This window comes from Loxodonta africana, chromosome 13 (assembly GCF_030014295.1).
Source record: "Loxodonta africana isolate mLoxAfr1 chromosome 13, mLoxAfr1.hap2, whole genome shotgun sequence".
Classification (NCBI taxonomy): Eukaryota; Metazoa; Chordata; class Mammalia; order Proboscidea; family Elephantidae; genus Loxodonta; species Loxodonta africana.
This window is the reverse complement of record NC_087354.1, coordinates 8869093-8886258: the sequence shown is the minus strand read 5'-3', so window position 1 is coordinate 8886258 and position 17166 is coordinate 8869093. Positions and strand designations below refer to the sequence as shown.

The 17166-nt window shown below is 44.3% G+C and overlaps 1 protein-coding gene across 1 annotated transcript in view; it reads left to right on the top strand.

Annotated features, from left to right (window-relative positions):
* LOC100656157 (neuronal acetylcholine receptor subunit alpha-7) overlaps positions 1-17166 on the top strand; it is a 200851-nt gene that overhangs the window by 93289 nt on the left and 90396 nt on the right. Inside the window, exon 4 of the mRNA XM_064296216.1 lies at positions 6669-6778. Within this exon, the coding sequence (XP_064152286.1) occupies positions 6669-6778 (110 nt within the window). The remainder of the gene's footprint in view (positions 1-6668; positions 6779-17166) is intronic.

Sequence of the window (17166 nt, the reverse complement as noted above, 5' to 3'; positions counted from 1 at the left end):
GTCAGGGAGAGGCCTGGAGAGCTGCCTGGGCCATTGATACATCAGCCATCTCACTGACTGGTGCTTTTGGTGTGATGGCTCATGACCAGCTGGCCTGACCCCAGCCTGGACAATGGGCACAACAACAAGACAAAGCCCAATGTTGAAGCTAACAGGGCTGTAGTTCTGAGGGGGAACAGAAATGTGGAAAGGAAGTTGAAAGAGAGCCAAGAAAACTGTTCTCAGCAATTGGTTTTTTCTCCCAGAGAGTTCCCTGCTGATGAATTTCTGCTCTGAAAATCTGTGAATCCACATAATTCCTTTCTTCAGGGTCAAAGAGTAAGCTTTGAGGTTAATTCACTGCACAGGGTATGATTTTCCATGCATTTAGAGTAGAAAACACAAAAAAGTAAAAAAAAATGAATTTACAATTCTCTTTGATTTACAATTGGTTTTGTATTCCTTTCTCTCACTTTCCTTGACTTTGTAGATGACCTGAATGAATAGAAAGTTGCTGACCTCTCACTTTGCCTCTACACACTCCTAGGAGGGAGCAGTTGGTTTTGTTTTCTCTTTAGGTTGGCTTTCTGATACGGGGAGGTGTGTCAGACATATTCTGATTGAATCTATAAGAAGCAATAACGAAAGCCATTTCAGTTTCTGAAGAGACATTTGAGCTATCCAGGTACTCGCATTTGCTTTAAAAACAGCTGTCTTCTTTTTTTTTTTTGGAATCTTGGCCCTTCTTCTGACTTTAGATTTCTGTTATGGTTTGAATTTTGTCCACCCAAAATACCTGTCAACTTGGCTAGGCCATGGTTGCCAGTATTGTGTGATTGTCCATGATTGTGTCATCTGATGTGATATTCCTATGTGTTGTAAATCCTACCTCCATGATGTTAATGAGGCAGGATTAGAGTCAATTGTGTTAATGAGGCAGGACTCAATCTACAAGATTACATTGGGTCTAAAGTCATTCTCTTTTGAGATATAAAAGAGAGAAGCAAACAGAAAGACTGGGTGTTGGGGCGGGGGGGACCTCATACCACAAAGAAAGCAAGGCCAGGAGCAGGGCGTGTCCTTTGGTCCGGAGTTTTCTGAGATGAAAAGCTCCTAGAATGGGGAAGATTGATGACACGGAGCTTCCTCCAGAGCCAAAAGAGAGGGGAAGCCATCCCCTGGAGCTGGTGCCCTGAATTCGGACTTCTAGCCTACTAGTCTAGTCTGTGAGGGAATAAATCTCTGTTTGTTAAAGCCATCTGCTTGTGGTATTTCTGTTATAGCAGCACTATAGATAGCTAAGATAATTTCCTTGCCTTCTTATATTTGTTCTCTGCTTTGTACCTTCTAAGTATGGAGGCCTTGGTTGGTATAAACGGTTAATGCACTCAGCTGCTAACTGAAGGGTTGGAAATTGGCATCCACTCAGAGGTGCCTCGGAGGAAAGGCCTGGTGATCTGCTTCCAAAAAATCAGCCATCAAAAACCCTATGGAGCACAGTTCTACTCTGACACATATAGGGTTGCCATGAGTTGGAGTCAACTTAATTGCAACTGTTTTTTTTTTTTTAATTCTAATAATGGAGCTAATAACATTTATATAATAGACTCTTAGATTCTAAACCACACTTATTTGTTTTTAAAATTTACCTTTTTAATTCCTGTATTCTTTATCACTCTGTCTCTGACACATAGAAACGCCACACATTATGCTCCTAGATAAACAAGTGGCTTGTGTAGGACAGTAGCCTCCTGTGGTTGAAGCGGATGTTTCGATCGTTATGTCTCCCTGAGGGAGCACAGTTTTGGAGGCGGGGGAAGAAGGAGGCCCACTTTCTTGCTCTTGAGTTCAAAAAATACATTTTTTAAAAGCAAAGAAATATTTACATTTCTCTTCCCTCTTTCAGCCTGTGTCTCTTTCTCTCTCTTTCCTTCTCACTATAAATACTTCTGTGTGTGTGTGCATTTAAGGGAAAACTCCTGTGGGCTCAAGGCAGGCTGTGATGGGGCCCAGTCTCAGACCCATGGACGAATCCGGATTCCCACGGTGCATTCCAAATCAATGGCCCCTTCCTCCCTCAGTGTCCCCTGAGATCTCCACACACACCTTTCTTGAAGATGGAATGAGAAGGAATCACACAGAAATGAAAGGGAGAGAAAGAAAGGCACAGATTCTCCTAAATGTGGAGATCTGAAAGCATTGATGTTTCTAGGTGCTTCAATGGTAAATCCTAAATATGTTCAGTTGCCTGATATGTGGAAAACGCTTTGGGTGCTGTCTACGCAGAGGTTCTGCCCAGCGCCTCAGCCCCAAGGGGCCTCTGACCTGCTGGGGAAGTGAGTGCTTTGAGAGGATGTTCAACCTCTTTCTAGAACTCGACTGTTTATAGATAATTTTCCACATTTATTCTTAGGAAGCCTTCATGGGACCCTGTGAGGAGGGTGCTAGATGAGATCCCGGGGTCAGAGAGCTCGGACCCCAGGCCCAGGGTTCGAAGCCCATGCAGCAGTGCCAAAGTGCACACCACCAGCCCCTTTTTCTTCCCTGTGCTTGTGTCTCAGTTACTGCAGCTCCTGAGACCTGCAGGTTTTGTAAAACAGAGGAACCCTCTTTTAAATAAAGCCTTCATTTATTGCATGCCTCCCAGGGCCATGTTCGTTTTACATGCCATTCCACACATGACCTCCTTTCATCCTCACAATGTTGCCCTTTGAGGTAGGGGACATGTGAGGAAACTGTGGCTCAGAGAGATGATTGGCCCGTGCCAGCTTCTTCAGCTTGTCACTGCCAGAGCTGGGGTGAGAGCCAGGTCTGTCTGGCCCCCAGCTGTCTGTAGCTGCCCATTCCCGCACTGAGGGTGGGGCAGGACCCAGTGTGGTTTAGAGTCAGGGGGAGTGGTGTGAGCATGTAAGCCGCAAGTCCTGAAAGCTTAGGTTGGAAGAACCAGCTCTGGAAGAGCCGAGAGGTTATTCTCCTTGCAGTCAGGTAATGCAAAATCTGACTCCTGACCCTGGACTGTGAGGAACATGGGGGTATACACCCTACTGAAAGTATCAGTCTCCTGGGGCTGCTGTAACAGAATACCACAAAGTGGGTGACTTTAAACAGCACACATTTTTTGGCTCAGTTCTGGAGGCCAGAAGTCCAAATCAGTGTGTTGGCCCAACCATGCTCTCCGAAAGACCTAGGAGAAGATCCTTTTTTGTCTCTTCTTGCTTCTGGTAGGTATTGCTTGGCTCGTAGATTGATCTTCACGTGGCTCTTCTGTCTCTCTGGGTCTTTTCTCTTCTCTTCTAAGGGCACCACTGAGGGTGGATTAGGACGCGTCCTATTCAGGTATGACCTCACGGTGTTAACTGATACCATCTTCATGGACTGTATTTATAAACAAGGTCATGTTTACAGGGATCAGATTAGGACTTTCTGGGGCACACAGTTCAATCCAAACAACCAGCATTAGTACTTTTCCCTGTGCCTTTTTTTCTGTAGGCACATATTCCTCTGACTCCCATCTCCTGCTTCCCTCTCTCACTTTTAAGGTCCCTTGTAATTACATTTGGCCCACATAGGATGATCTCTCCACCCCAAGGTCCTTAACTTAATCACATCTGCAGAGTCCCTATTTTAAAACAAGGCCATTTTCACAGATACCAGGGGTCAGAATTTCAGTACGTCTTGTGGGGAGAGGGTAGAATAGCTGTGGTGCTGGCTGTCAGGACGCATTCGCCCACAGCCCCCACAGCTGGGTGTCAGCATGAATCTTGGAAGAGGAGGGGAGGTGACATTACTGGGGAAGCACCGCATGGCTGTGACCAACCACTGCCAGGCTGCTGCCTTCCCTCTCTGTTTTCCCTGTCACCTCAGCAGGTAGAGGGATGTATCTTCAGCCTGCCATACCCACCTTCGTAGGCAGTTCTTAGAAGCCTGAAGCCCCAGTTGGCATGGTAGTCATGGCAAAACTGACAGGCTCTGTGATTAGCTAACCAAACCCAGAGAAGCATCCCAGGGTGCTACAAGGCAATGCTTAAGAAAGTGCAGTAGTTAAATATAAGCCCAAGAGACAGAAAGGGCCACATAACCCAGAGACTGTATCAGTCTGAGACCTGAAGAACTAGATGGTGCCCAGGTACTACCGATGACTGCCCTGACAGGGAACACATCAGAGAATTCCTGATGGAGTGGGAGGACAGTGGGATGGAGACCTCAAATTCTCATTAAAAGACCAGACTTAATGGTCTGACTGAGACTAGAGGGACCCAGAGGTCACGGCCCCTGGACCCTCTATTAGCCCAAGACTGGAACCATTCCTGAAGCCAACTCTTCAGACAGGGATTAGACTGGACTATAACACAGAAAATGATACTGGTGGGGAGTGAGCTTCTTGGCTCAAGTAGACACATGAGACTATGTGGGCAGCTCCTGTCTGGAGGCAAGATGAGAAGGCAGAGGGGGACAGGAGCTGGCTGAATGGACATGGGGAATACAGGGTGGAGAGGAGGAGTGTGCTGTCACATTAGGGGGAGAGCAGCTAGGGTTACAGAGCAAGGTGTGTATAAATTTTTGTAAGAGAGACTGACTTGATTTGTAAACTTTCACTTAAAGCACAATAAAAAAAAAAAACGAAAGTGCAGAAGGTGGGTATGGAAGGGCTTTCTGTCTACAATGAGGGAGAGACAAGGGGAAGACTAGCAGACGGTGTCAAGAGGGCACAGGCTGAAGCAAACACAATCTGGCTAGTCCCTGGCATTCCTTGAAAATGTACTTTGAGCCAGACTGGTCCTACCTCAGTGCCATCATCCACCCCCCTCCCTTCCCCTGACCCCCCACGCCTCTAATTACAGACCTTGGCAGTGGGGCAGGTCTCAATTCTAGATCCCCAGTGACGGTTCCCCACACTGTCCGTGAACACTTCTTCATTCTTAGAGGCCCATGGCTGTAAATGATGTCAATCACCTGGATAGCGCTCTCTTCCAGTGTCACATATTCCCTGAACAGGGACAGCCTTTCCGGTATGCTTTTCTGCCCTCCTCAGAGAACTGTTGTGTTCCTAGGACATGCTCTTTGACCCCTTGTTGCCAGTCTCGGTAGTTCTAGGTCCATAATACTGAATCTGCAACTCTTAAATCTCAACAGCTCTGAATATTAAAGTTTTTTTCTGCCCCCCTCAGTGTTCTTTTTGTACCTTTGTCTCAAACTCACTTGGTGTGAGGTAAAACTGGAAGTGACATGAGGTTGATGCATGCATCTGTCTGTCTTAGTGAACATATACATGTTTTGCCACAGCAGTAATGATGTGTTTGATGGTTGGGAGCTGCCCTGGGCCCAGCTGGGGCTGTTGAATCACAGACCTTTCCAAAACTGAGAAATGCTTAGTTCCAGAGCACAGATGAACCCCGGGGATGGAGACAGGATGGGGGCCTGTCTCTGAATCTGGCCTGATTATGGTGCACTTACTTGTAACTGGATCCCTGGTGGTGCAGTGGTTAAAAGTTTGGCTGCTAACCAAACGGTAGGCAGTTCGAATCTACCAGCCGCTCCTTGGAAATGCTGTGGGATAGTTCTACTCCATCCTGTAGGGTCGCTATGAGTCAGAATTGACTCCATGGCAGTGGGTTTGTTTTTTTTAGTTTTTACTTGTAACTAGTAACCAGTCCATTCTGACTCATGGCGACCCCATGTGTGTCAGAGTAGAACTGTGCTCCATGGGGTTTTCAATGGCTGTCTTTTTGAAGGTAGATCCCAGGCCTTTCTTCCCAGGCACGTCTGGGTAGACTCATATGGCCAACCTTTTGGTTAGCATCCAGGTGCTTTAACAGCATCACCCAGGGACAGTCCCACATACTTGTAGGGGCTGTTAAGTCCCAACTCTCAGCCCTGAGGCCCCAGCTCAGCAGGCCCAGAAACGCACATCTGAGGGTGTGATCCTGCTCCAGCTACCTCGGCAGATCTGGCAGCCAGGGAAAGCAGGGAAAGGCCAGTGAGCGTGGTCCTGAGAGACAGGTTCTGGGCATGGACCTTTCTCTGGGAGAGCCTGTCCTGAGGAGATGCATCCATGTCTGCGGTTTAACAGTGCTCCTAGAGTCCTCGCCCCACCCACATGCCCCGATTCAGTGTTAACCACCAAGGCCAGATAGTTGCACTGTTGAGTTCTGGTGTCAGAAACACTATCCCAGCAACAAAATTGGAATGCAGATCTGAAACCTTTTCTGTAGCAGCTGCTGAGCAGTTACCAGGCTGCTGCACACTGATGTTGCATGAGAATAAATATTCTACATCTCTCCCATCTGTTTCTTATTCTAATGGAAGTAAGTGGATTTATTTATTTATTTTTAAGCCTTCTTATAATGGGAAACTATGAAAGCAAAAATAGTGTTTCATTTGACTTGAAGTAACCTATCAGCTGCAGAAGTGGAAGCCCCAGGGCTTGCAGTGGCCAGAAGGATCTCTGATGCTGCAAACTGGATGTGGCTGTGGTGACAGCAGGGACATCAATGTGGTTGTTATGCTTTTCATGGGCATTTCGGAAGGATTATAACTCCCAGTTTCCTTATAGTTTGTAGATAGCAACACAATTATGTAAATAAATTTCTGGAACTCTTTTTGGCTTGAATTTACCTAATAATGTCTATAGGAACTGTTAGAAGGCAAGCAAGCAGAGTGCCACTAATGCTGTTGTCTGTGTGTGTCAGTCTTGGACAGATCACTATTTGCAATGGAATATGTCAGAGTACCCGGGCGTGAAGACTGTCCGTTTCCCAGACGGCCAGATTTGGAAACCAGATATTCTTCTCTATAACAGGTAAGCACATTGGACAAGAGGAAAAGTAATTTCATATGTGCATGTGTTTAGCATTCTGACATGCTGGATGAGTTATCCATGAATTGGGACCATTGCTCCCTGTGGGGTTTTCTAAGTGGCCAGGCCTTTGAGAAGCAGTGGGACAGATCCCATTCTGCCAGTGTTTTTCACCCTGAATCCAGGCTTACCCTGCCTGGCCTGCTGCCCGAGTAGCTACATCTGCAGAGTTGGGTACTAAAGGCACGTGGCATTATTTCTCTGCACGTGGGCACTGGAGGAATTCTTGCATGAGGCGGGGTACACTCACTGAATATCAACCAGTGAGGTCAACAGCAGGGCTGGATGCTCTGCTGGAGTCTAGTCTTTGGAGCCAGTCCCTCGTTTGATACATTTCTCGTGTGCGTTGGGAGAGTTCTGCAGCAAAGGCAGCTGAGTGGGTGAGGACTGTCTTCTCTAGCTGCGTGTGGAAGCTTGCAGTGCATGTTGTGTACCCCAGGAAAAAAAGCAGATAAGGGCATGTTCTAATAGTCCTTCTCCTGAGGCCACAGAATATGGTATTAATCAGCAAGCAAAGGCAGTCTCATATGTACACCAGACCCCTAAAAGGCAGACATCCAGGTAAGGTAGATTTCTAGAAGCCATGAAATCTTTTTAAACCATATGGTAAAACAAGCAAATCCAGAATATCTCCTTCCAATAAGATCTACAGGGTAATAAACCAGTTAATGTCCAGTCAACTCTAACTCATGACAACCCCATGTGTGTCAGGATAGAACCGTGCTCCATAGGGTTTTCAGTGGCTAATTATTCAAATGTAGATTGCAAGGCCTTTCTTCTAAGTTGCCTCTGGGTGGACTCGAACCTCTAACCTTTTGGTTAGCAGCTGAGCACATTAACCATTTGCACCACTCAGGAATTCCATGAGATGTAATTGGCTTAATACAAAAGCAACTTATTTCCTAATGGTGATTGCTGTCTTTGACCCCACTCAGAGAGCAAAGCGAGCCTTCCTGACTTGGGAACAAACAGTGCTACCATCAGCCACTGCCCTTAATGGTCACGCAGTGATTCCCCTGGACCACTTGACGAATTTGTCCTGCTTTATTTCCAGAAGGCTGGGTGATTCAGTTTCTTTCATTGACTTCTACTTCTTTCTCTATCTTTGCTGCTGATGGTCACATTTCACTTTAATCATTGGGGCCATCTCTAGAAGAATAACCCTTTCTGGTTTGCTGCCACTATTCTGCTCCTTAAATTAGTTCAGGCAGCCAGGCTTTGAGAAATGATGTCTAAAGTAAGAGTGAGTGGTCCCAACGTGAGGAGGTGAAGCACACATGGGTTTGCATGCCTATGTGTTAGGTCATCTGTTTCCTGGGAGTATTCCTGGGGACATTGACTGCTTAAGGGCAAAAGATTAAGGTGGGACAAGTCAAAGCATATGTCTTAGCCGTGGTATTTACTATCTCTGTTACCCTTGAGTCTCAGATTCCTCCTTTGCAAAATGGGGGACACGCCAGCTTCACAGAGCTTGGAAAGATAACTCTGTGGATATACATAGTAGGTTTTGCATGGTGTTTGACAAAGAGTTAGCATTCAAAATGGCAGTTGTATGTTTACAGGCATGATGATGAAGATTTCTGCCTCGAGTAAGATGGTATGACAATTTAAAAAGAAATATCAATTCTGTTTTCCATAGTTTCCATTTCAGTTTTTTTCTTTTAAAATAAAAAATGAGCTTTATAATATGGTGAGATCTCTTAATAATGAGTCTGTACCGAAAAACCAAACCCTTTGCTATCAAGTCGATTGCAACTCATGGCAACCCCATGTGTTACAGAGAGGAACTGCTTCATAGGGTTTTCTTGGCTGTGATCGTTATGGAAGCAAATCACCAGACCTTTCTTCTGTGGTGCTGCTGAGTGGGTTCAAACTGCCAAGCCTTAGGTTAGTAGTTGAGTGCAAACCATTCGTGCCACTTAGGGGCCTATAATGAGTCTATAAGAGATGGTTTTTATGACTTATATGTAAGACTATGAACTCCAACAAATAAAATGTTTGATGATTCTATTGTTTTGGTTAATGAATATATAATTGAATCTCAAGGAGTGAAGGTATACTAGTATTTTCCTGACAAATGCTGCCAGGGACCAGGCCTTCAGGGATAACAGCCCTCCCTCACTGGGTCCAGCTGATGGTAACAGAACCCCCTTTACTCACATCTCCCCTTGGATCTACCTGAAGATCTTCCTCTTGCCTCTTCTCACCATGTTCCTATTGACCACATCCACCAGACTCCATGATGGGTTCTTTAGAGGCTGCCTCATTGGGATGTAGGACCTCCTTTCTGAAGGAACTGGTAAACATTAGACTTGTGCCCACATGAGCACAGTATGGAAAAAGAACCTAAGAGAAAAATATTTAAGCCAGTCATATATACTGTGACAGTTATCTTTATAACAAACTACCCCACACTTAATGACTTAAAAAAAAAAAAGAGATAACAGCTATTATGTTACTTCTCATGATTCTGTGGGTTGACCAGGCCCCTATGGAGGTTCTCTGCAGGGCTGGCTGCAGCTGGGAGCTCGGCTGGGGCTACCCACTCTAGCACTCCAGTTTCCTCTGCCAGCCTTTTCCACATGGTGAGGGCATCTCACAGCATGGTGGCCATGGGTGGGTGGAAACAGCTAGGCCTCTTAAGGTCTGAGCTTGGGAGTCCTGAAACACCGCTCCCACCACCTTCTGTGGGTCACTTACTGCTGGCCTAGATTCAGGGGAGCAGACATAAGCCAAACCTCTTCAGTGGGAAAGAGGTGGTCACGAGCATGCTGGGAGGGAGAGGAGAGATGGCACCATCTGCAGAGACTAGCTAGCACACATGAGGAAAGGGAAGTGGTAAAAACTGGTAAGGTCAGGTTAAAGACTTGCAGGGGACAGGCAGAAAGACCAGAATAAACACATATGATGAAGTTTGTAGCCTGAAAAGAACACTAAGCTAAATGCATTTTTTTAGTAGTAGGAGGAGAGAGGATAAGTAGGCAAGAAGAGAGCATTTCCAAACACACATCGGATCTAGTATGCCTTTGCTTAGAGCCCACTCACAGACTTCCCTTTGTTGTCTGGATAGAAGAAAAAATTCATGGCCCAAAGTTTCGTATGGTGTGGCCCTCACCTCAGCCCTGACGTATACCTCCTGCTCTCCAGCCCAGCTGTTTGCTTTTCAGATCACTAACATGCCCAGACATTCTTCCCACAGGAACTTTCCATGAGCGCCCTCTCTGCGAGGACCAGTCTCCCCTTCCCCTTATCCATTTGGCACAGCTTGACTCCCAGTTCTCCAGGGAAACCTCCGTCTCCCCTACCACCTCCAAGTCTAGTGTCCGATGTCTCTCATGGGCACCTAGCATAATCCCCTTACCATGGAGTCGATTCTGACTTATAGCAATGCTGTAGGACAGAGTAGAATTGTCCCTCAGGGTTTCCAAGGTTGTAATCTTTACAGAAGCAGACTCCCACACCTGTCCCCCTGGGAGCAGCAGGTGGATTTGAACCTCCGACCTTTCTTTTAGCAGCCGAGTGCATAACCAGCATTACACTTAATAAATATTTGTGCAGAAGTGCGACAGAAGGAGGGAGGGAGCAGGGAAGAACTAAATGGAGGAGTATGGAGAGTGACAGTATAACACAGTGCTGCTAAGAATAGCAAGAGAATGAAGAAATAAAAGGAAAGAAATATTGGTGACATACAAAACACTGTTAAAATGTGATCATGTCAAAAAAAATTCACATAGGAAGTAGCAAAAACAGAATTGAATTTAAAAGGATCCTGACCTTCTGGTATTCTTTTACTGGAGATTTTGGGAGTTACTGAGCTTAGTAATTTCTGCCAGTTTCTAGGCACTCAAAATAATACGTTATCCTCGGCAGGTTCATTAATGCGTGAATGCAGGGGAGCTTTCCTTAAGGAGGGACGATGCCATCATTCTGTGCAAGACATGGCTTTTAAAGGAACCTTGGTTTGGGTTGGGAAACGCATCACAAGGGTGTCTGTCATCTTTCTTGCTCTGTTCCTGTTTGATATTTTCAGGAGTCTGTGTGGGAGTAACAAATGGCTTTTGAGATGTAATGCATCTTCTGTGCTTTGAAGAGGCTGGGTCATTGCAAACAGCCATCCCCGCATCCTTTCTGGGATGGGCAGCTTTATTTCCCTGATGGATGGTGAACAAGTGATGGTGCCTTGGGCCAGCTGGCGGGTTTGCTCCGAATAGAGGACAGGCACTAATAAAAGCGTCTCTGCCTTAATGCTGATCCCAGTGGTTTGCCAGCTGCTGTATCCTGCTCTACTCCAAGCCTGCAGTTCAAGGATTTGTCTGAGCACAGTTCTGCCCCAAGTGAGTAGCAGTTATGGATGGCCTGTCGTGGTTTTCCCTTTGGATGGAATTAAAGGCCTTGCTGGTATCAGCAGTCTGATCACAGGGGGAAGATGTCTCAGCCTCTCCTTATTTGAGCTCCTCCATCAGAAGGTTCAGTACCAATAATTGGGTCTTTTTTTGATGAATATATTTGAAGATGTTTTTATTTGTTCTGTATTTTTATGACAGCATGGGATGTCAGCCATCCCTTTTTAGCAAACTCAGAAGCTGCATTTTCACATAAATAGCTCATAAGTAGCTCAAAAGTGCTGTTCTCTGCTGCAGCCCTTTCTTTCACATGTGCCCATGACCCTGTGGCCATGGCAGAGCTTCCAGGAAGGGACAATGTATGCAGAACACGTTTAGGTGGGATGTGATCCTGCCTCCAAGGCCTTGTGATTGTATTCATCAGTGACTGGCTAATGAAATATCATTTATTCCTGTTCCCAAGAGTTTTAGGTTAGGTTCTCCCGGAAGACAACCCCCAAGATAAGGATTTCAGTGCAGATAGTTTATTTAGGAGGTAATCCTGGGAAGTGCTATTTGGGGAGGGGACAAGGTGATAGGGAGGGAGGGAAGTCAGTAAAGAGTGTCTTAAAATACAAGCTACCACTGTGGGCAGCTGGGGCCCTTTCCCATTGCAAAGCTCATGTCTCAGCATTGTTCTGAGGAGACAGGGTGCTTAGATACCAATGACCTGCAGTACTAGGTAGGGAGCTGCTTCAGGGGTGTTAGTTCTCCTGCTCCTGTGCCTCACCTGTGCTCAGGCCAGGTGGGAGGAGCCTCAAGCAGGGTTGCAGAAGCTCAGGGTAGGAAGCTGTCTGGGCCTCCTGCAGGAAGGATGACTGCTGACCTGCCTGCTGCATCACAGATCTGTGTAAAGTCAATTCCCAACTGTTTTCACCTTGGCATGATTGTAAATCCGACCCTGGCTCTGGTGGGGAGGACAGCAGCCATGTGAGTGGAGGGAAGAACGTTCTAGAACTCAGTGGTCCTCAGCCGAAGCAGAGGAGGCAGGCAGAGTAGCAGCAGAGAGCCTGGGTCTGTGTCTGGGAGTGGGCAGCTTTGTGTGTCCTGAGGAGCGCAGCAGCCCTCATGGAGAATGGGATTGCCAGGAAGGGAGCTCTTAGATCCCATGCTGTTACAGTTGATGGCTCCTGGAACTGGGGCAGCGTGGGGACCAAATGAAGCTGGCATGTTGGTGCTCAGAGGCCCACAGTGCAGCCACGCCAGTGTTTGGGGTCTGGGAGGGCATGGCTGAAAGGAGAGCAGGGGAGTTCTTGGATACCACTGGGATCTTCCCATGAGCAAAGGAAATGTTGCTGCTGTGGACCTCAAGGGAAGGAGGTTTTAGGATGTGCCGTTGCAGCATCTGGATGATCAAATATTCAGTCCTAATTTTTTTTTTTTTAATTTGGAGAGAGGCTACCTCTAAATAACAAGCTCTGGGAGGAGTGGCAGTAGAGAGAACAAGCCTGTTCTCATGAAATGAATGGAGCCAGCCCATATGTGTTTTGTTTGCATCTCCAGAATACCTCCTCTGAATCAGCCTTCTAAACTGCCCTTTTCTTACTTGGCCTTGGTTGTGGTTTTTTATTTTTTATTAAATTTTTATTGGGCTTTAAGTGAAAGTTTACAAATCAAGTCAGCCTCTTACACGAAAACTTATACACACCTTGCTACATACTCACAATTGCTCTCCCCCTAATGAGACAGCCCCCTCCCTCCCTCTACTCTCTCTTTTTGTGTCCATTTCGCCAGCTTCTAACCCCCTCTACCCTCTCATCTCCCCTTCAGGCAGGAGATGCCAACATAGTCCCAAGTGTCTACCTGATCTAAGAAGCTCACTCCTCACCAGCATCCCTCTCCAACCCATTGTCTAGTCCAATCCCTGTCTGAAGAGTTGGTTTGGGAATGGTTCCTGTCCTGGGCCAACAGAAGGTCTGGGGGCCATGACCATCGGGGTCCTTCCAGTCTCAGTCAGACCATTAAGTCTGGTCTTTTTACGAGAATTAGGGATCTGCATCCCACTGCTCTCCTGCTCTCTCAGGGGTTCTCTGTTGTGTTCCCTGTCAGGGCACTCATTAGTTGTAGCCGGGCACCATCTAGTTCTTCTGGTCTCAGGATGATGTAGTCTCTGGTTTATGTGGCCCTTTCTGTCTTTTGGGCTTATAATTACCTTATGTCCTTGGTGTTCTTCATTCTCCTTTGATCCAGGTGGGTTGAGACTCATTGATGCATCTTAGATGGCTGCTTGCTAGCGTTTAAGACCCCAGACACCTCTCTCCAAGGTGGGATGCAGAAAGTTTTCTTAATAGATTTTATTATGCCAATTGACCTAGATGTCCCCTGAAACCATGGTCCCCAAACCCCCACCTCTGCTACTATGGCCTTCAAAGCATTCAGTTTATTCCAGAAACTTCTTTGCTTTTGGTTTAGTCCAGTTGTGCTGACCTTGCCTGTATTGTGTGTTGACTTTCTCGTCACCTACAGTAGTTCTTTTCTTCTGTCTAATTAGTGAATACCCCCTCCTACCCTCCCTCCCTCCCCCCTCTAGTAAATGTCAAAGAATATTTTCTTCTCTGTTTAACTATTTCTTGAGCTCTTATGAGAGTGGTCTTAGACAATATTTGTTCTTTTGCAACGGACTAATTTCACTCAGCATAATGCCTTCCAGATTCCTCCATGTTATGAAATGTTTTACAGATTGATCACTGTTCTTTATCGATGCATAGTAGTATTCCATTGTGTGAATATACGATAATTTATTTATCCATTCATCCTTTGATGGGCCCCTTGGTTGCTTCCATCTTTTTGCTATTGTAAATAGTGCTGCAATGAACATGGGTGTGCATATATCTGTTCATGTGAAGGCTCTCATTTCTTTAGGATATATTCCAAGGAGTGGGATTGCTGGATAGTATGGTAGTTCTATTTCTAGCTTTTTAAGGAAACCCCAAATCGATTTCCAAAGTGGTTGTACCATTTTACATTCCCACCAGCAGTGTATAAGTGTTCCAGTCTCTCCACAGCCTCTCCAACATTTATTGTTTGTATTTTTTGGATTAATGCTAGCCTTGTTGGAGTGAGATGAAATCTCATTGTAGTTTTGATTTGCATTTCTCTAATGGCTAATGATTGTGAGCATTTCCTCATGTATCTGTTAGCTACCTGAATGTCTTCTTTAGTGAAGTGTCTGTTCATATCTTTTGCCCATTTTTTAATTGGGTTATTTGTCTTTTTGTTGTTGAGTTTTTGCAGTATCATGTAGATTTTAGAGCTCAGGTGCTGATCGGAAATGTCATAGCTAAAAACTTTTTCCCAGTCTGTACATAACCTTTTTACTCTTTCGGTGAAGTCTCTGGATGAGCATAGGTGTTTAATTTCTAGCAGCTCCCAGTTATCTAGTTTTTCTTAACATTGTTAGTAATGTTTTCTATACTGTTTATGCCATGTATTAGGGATCCTAACGTTGTCCCTATTTTTTCTTCCATGATCTCTATCATTTTAGGTTTTATATTTAGGTCTTTGATCCATTTTGAGCTCGTTTTTGTACATGGAGTGAAGTATGGGTCTTGTTTCATTTTTTTGCAGATGGATATCCAGTTATGCCAGCACCATTTGTTAAAAAGTCTGTCTTTTCCCCATTCAACTGTTTGGAGGCCTTTGTCAAATATCAACTGCTCCTATGTGAATGGATTTATGTCTGGATTCTCAATTCTGTTCCATTGGTCTGTTGTACCAATACCAGGGTGTTTTGACTACTGTGGCAGTATAATAGGTTCTAAAATTAGGTAGAGTAAGGCCTCCAACTTTGTTATCCTTTTTCAGTAATGCTTTACTTATCAGGGTCCTCTTTCTCTTTCATATGAAGTTGGTGATTTGTTTCTCCATCTCATTATAGAATGTTGTTGGAATTTGGATCAGGATAGCATTAAATGTATAGATCGCTTTTAGTAGAATAGACAATTTTATAATGTTAAGACTCCCTATCCATGAGATAGGTATGTTTTTCCACTTATGTAGGTCTTTTTTGGTTTCTTGCAGAAGTATACTGTAGTTTTCTTTGTATAAATCTCTCACAACTCTGGTAAGATTTATTCCTAAGTATTTTACCTTCTTGAGGGCTACTGTAAATGGTGTTGATTTGGTGATTTCCTCTTCGATGTTCTTTTTGTTGGTGTAGAGGAATCCAACTGATTTTTGTATATTTATCTTGTATCCCGATACTCTGCTGAACTCTTCTATTAGTTTCAGCAGTTTTCTTGAGTATTCCTTAGGGTTTTCTGTGTATAAGATTATGTCGTCTGCACATATAGTTTTCGTTCTTCCTTGCCAATCTGGATGCCCTTTATTTCTTTATCTAGCCTAATTGCTCTGGCTAGGACCTCCAGCACAATGTTGAATAAGAGTGGTGATAAAGGGCATCCTTGTCTGGTTCCCCATCTCAGTGGGAATGCTTTCAGGCTCTCTCCATTTAGGGTGATGTTGTCTGTTGGCTTTTTATAAATGCCCTTTATTATGTTGAGGAGTTTTCCTTCTATTCCAATTTAGCTGAGAGTTTTTATCATGAGTGGGTGTTGAACTTTGTCAAATGCCTTTTCTGCATCAATTGATAAAATCATGTGATTCTTGTCTTTTGTTTTATTTATGTGATGGATTATATTAATTGTTTTTCTAATGTTGAACCATCCCTGCATACCTGGTATGAATCCCACTTGGTTATGGTGAGTTATACTTTGATATGTTGTTGAATTCTGTTGGCTAGAATTTTGTTGAGGATGTTTGCTTCTAAGTTCGTGAGGGATATAGGTCTGTACTTTTCTTTTTTTTTGCGGTGTCTTTTTTTTTTTTTTTTTTTGCCTGGTTTTTATATCGGGGATATGGTGGCTTCATAGAATGAGTTTGGGAGTATTCCATCCTTTTCCATGCTCTGAAATACCTTTAGTAGTAGAGTTGTTAACTCTTCTCTGAAAGTTTGGTAGAGCTGTGCAGTGAAGTTGTCCGGGCCAGGGTTTTTTTTTGTTGTTGTTGTTGGGAGTTTTTTGATTACCTTTTCAATCTCTTCTTTTTTTATGGGTCTATTTAATTGTTCTACCACTGTGTTAGTTTCTGTAGGTAGTGTGTTTCTAGGAATTCATCCATTTCCTCTAGGTTTTCAAATTTGTTAGAGTACAATTTTTCAAACTAATCTGATATGATTCTTTTAATTTCAGTTGGGTCTGTTGTAATATCGCCCATCTCATTTCTTATTCGTGTTATTTGCTTCCTCTCCTGTTTTTCTTTTGTCATTTTGGCCAGTGGTTTATCAATTTTGTTGATTTTTTCAAAAAAACAGCTTTTGGTCTTGTTAATTCTTTCAATTGTTTTTCTGTTTTCTATTTCATTTAGTTCAGCTCTAATTTTTATCATTTGTTTTCTTCTGGTGCCAGAGGGTTTCTTTTGTTGCTCTCTTTCTATTTGTTCAAGTTGTAGGGATGATTCTTTGATTTTGGTCCTTTCTTCTTTTTGGATGTGTGCATTTATTGATATAAATTGACCTCTGAGCACTGCTTTCGCTGTGTCCCAAAGGTTCTGATAGGAATTGTTTTCATTCTCATTGGAGTCTATCAATTTCTTTATTTCATCCTTAATGTCTTCTATAATCCAGTCTTTTTTGAGCAGGGTATTGTTCAGTTTCCAAATGCTTGATTTCATTTTCCTGCTTTTCCTGTTATTGATTTCCACTTTTATGGCCTTATGGTCAGAGAAGATGCTTTGTAATATTTGAATGTTTTGGATTCTGCTAAGGCTTGCTTTATAACCTAATATGTGGTCTATTCTAGAGAATGTTCCATGTGCACTAGAAAAGAAAGTATACTTGGTTGCTGTTGGGTGAAGTGTTCTGTGTATGTTTATGAGGTTAAGTTGGTCGATTGTGGCATTTAGATCTTCCGTGTCATTATTGAGCTTCTTTCTGGATGTCTTTCACCAAAA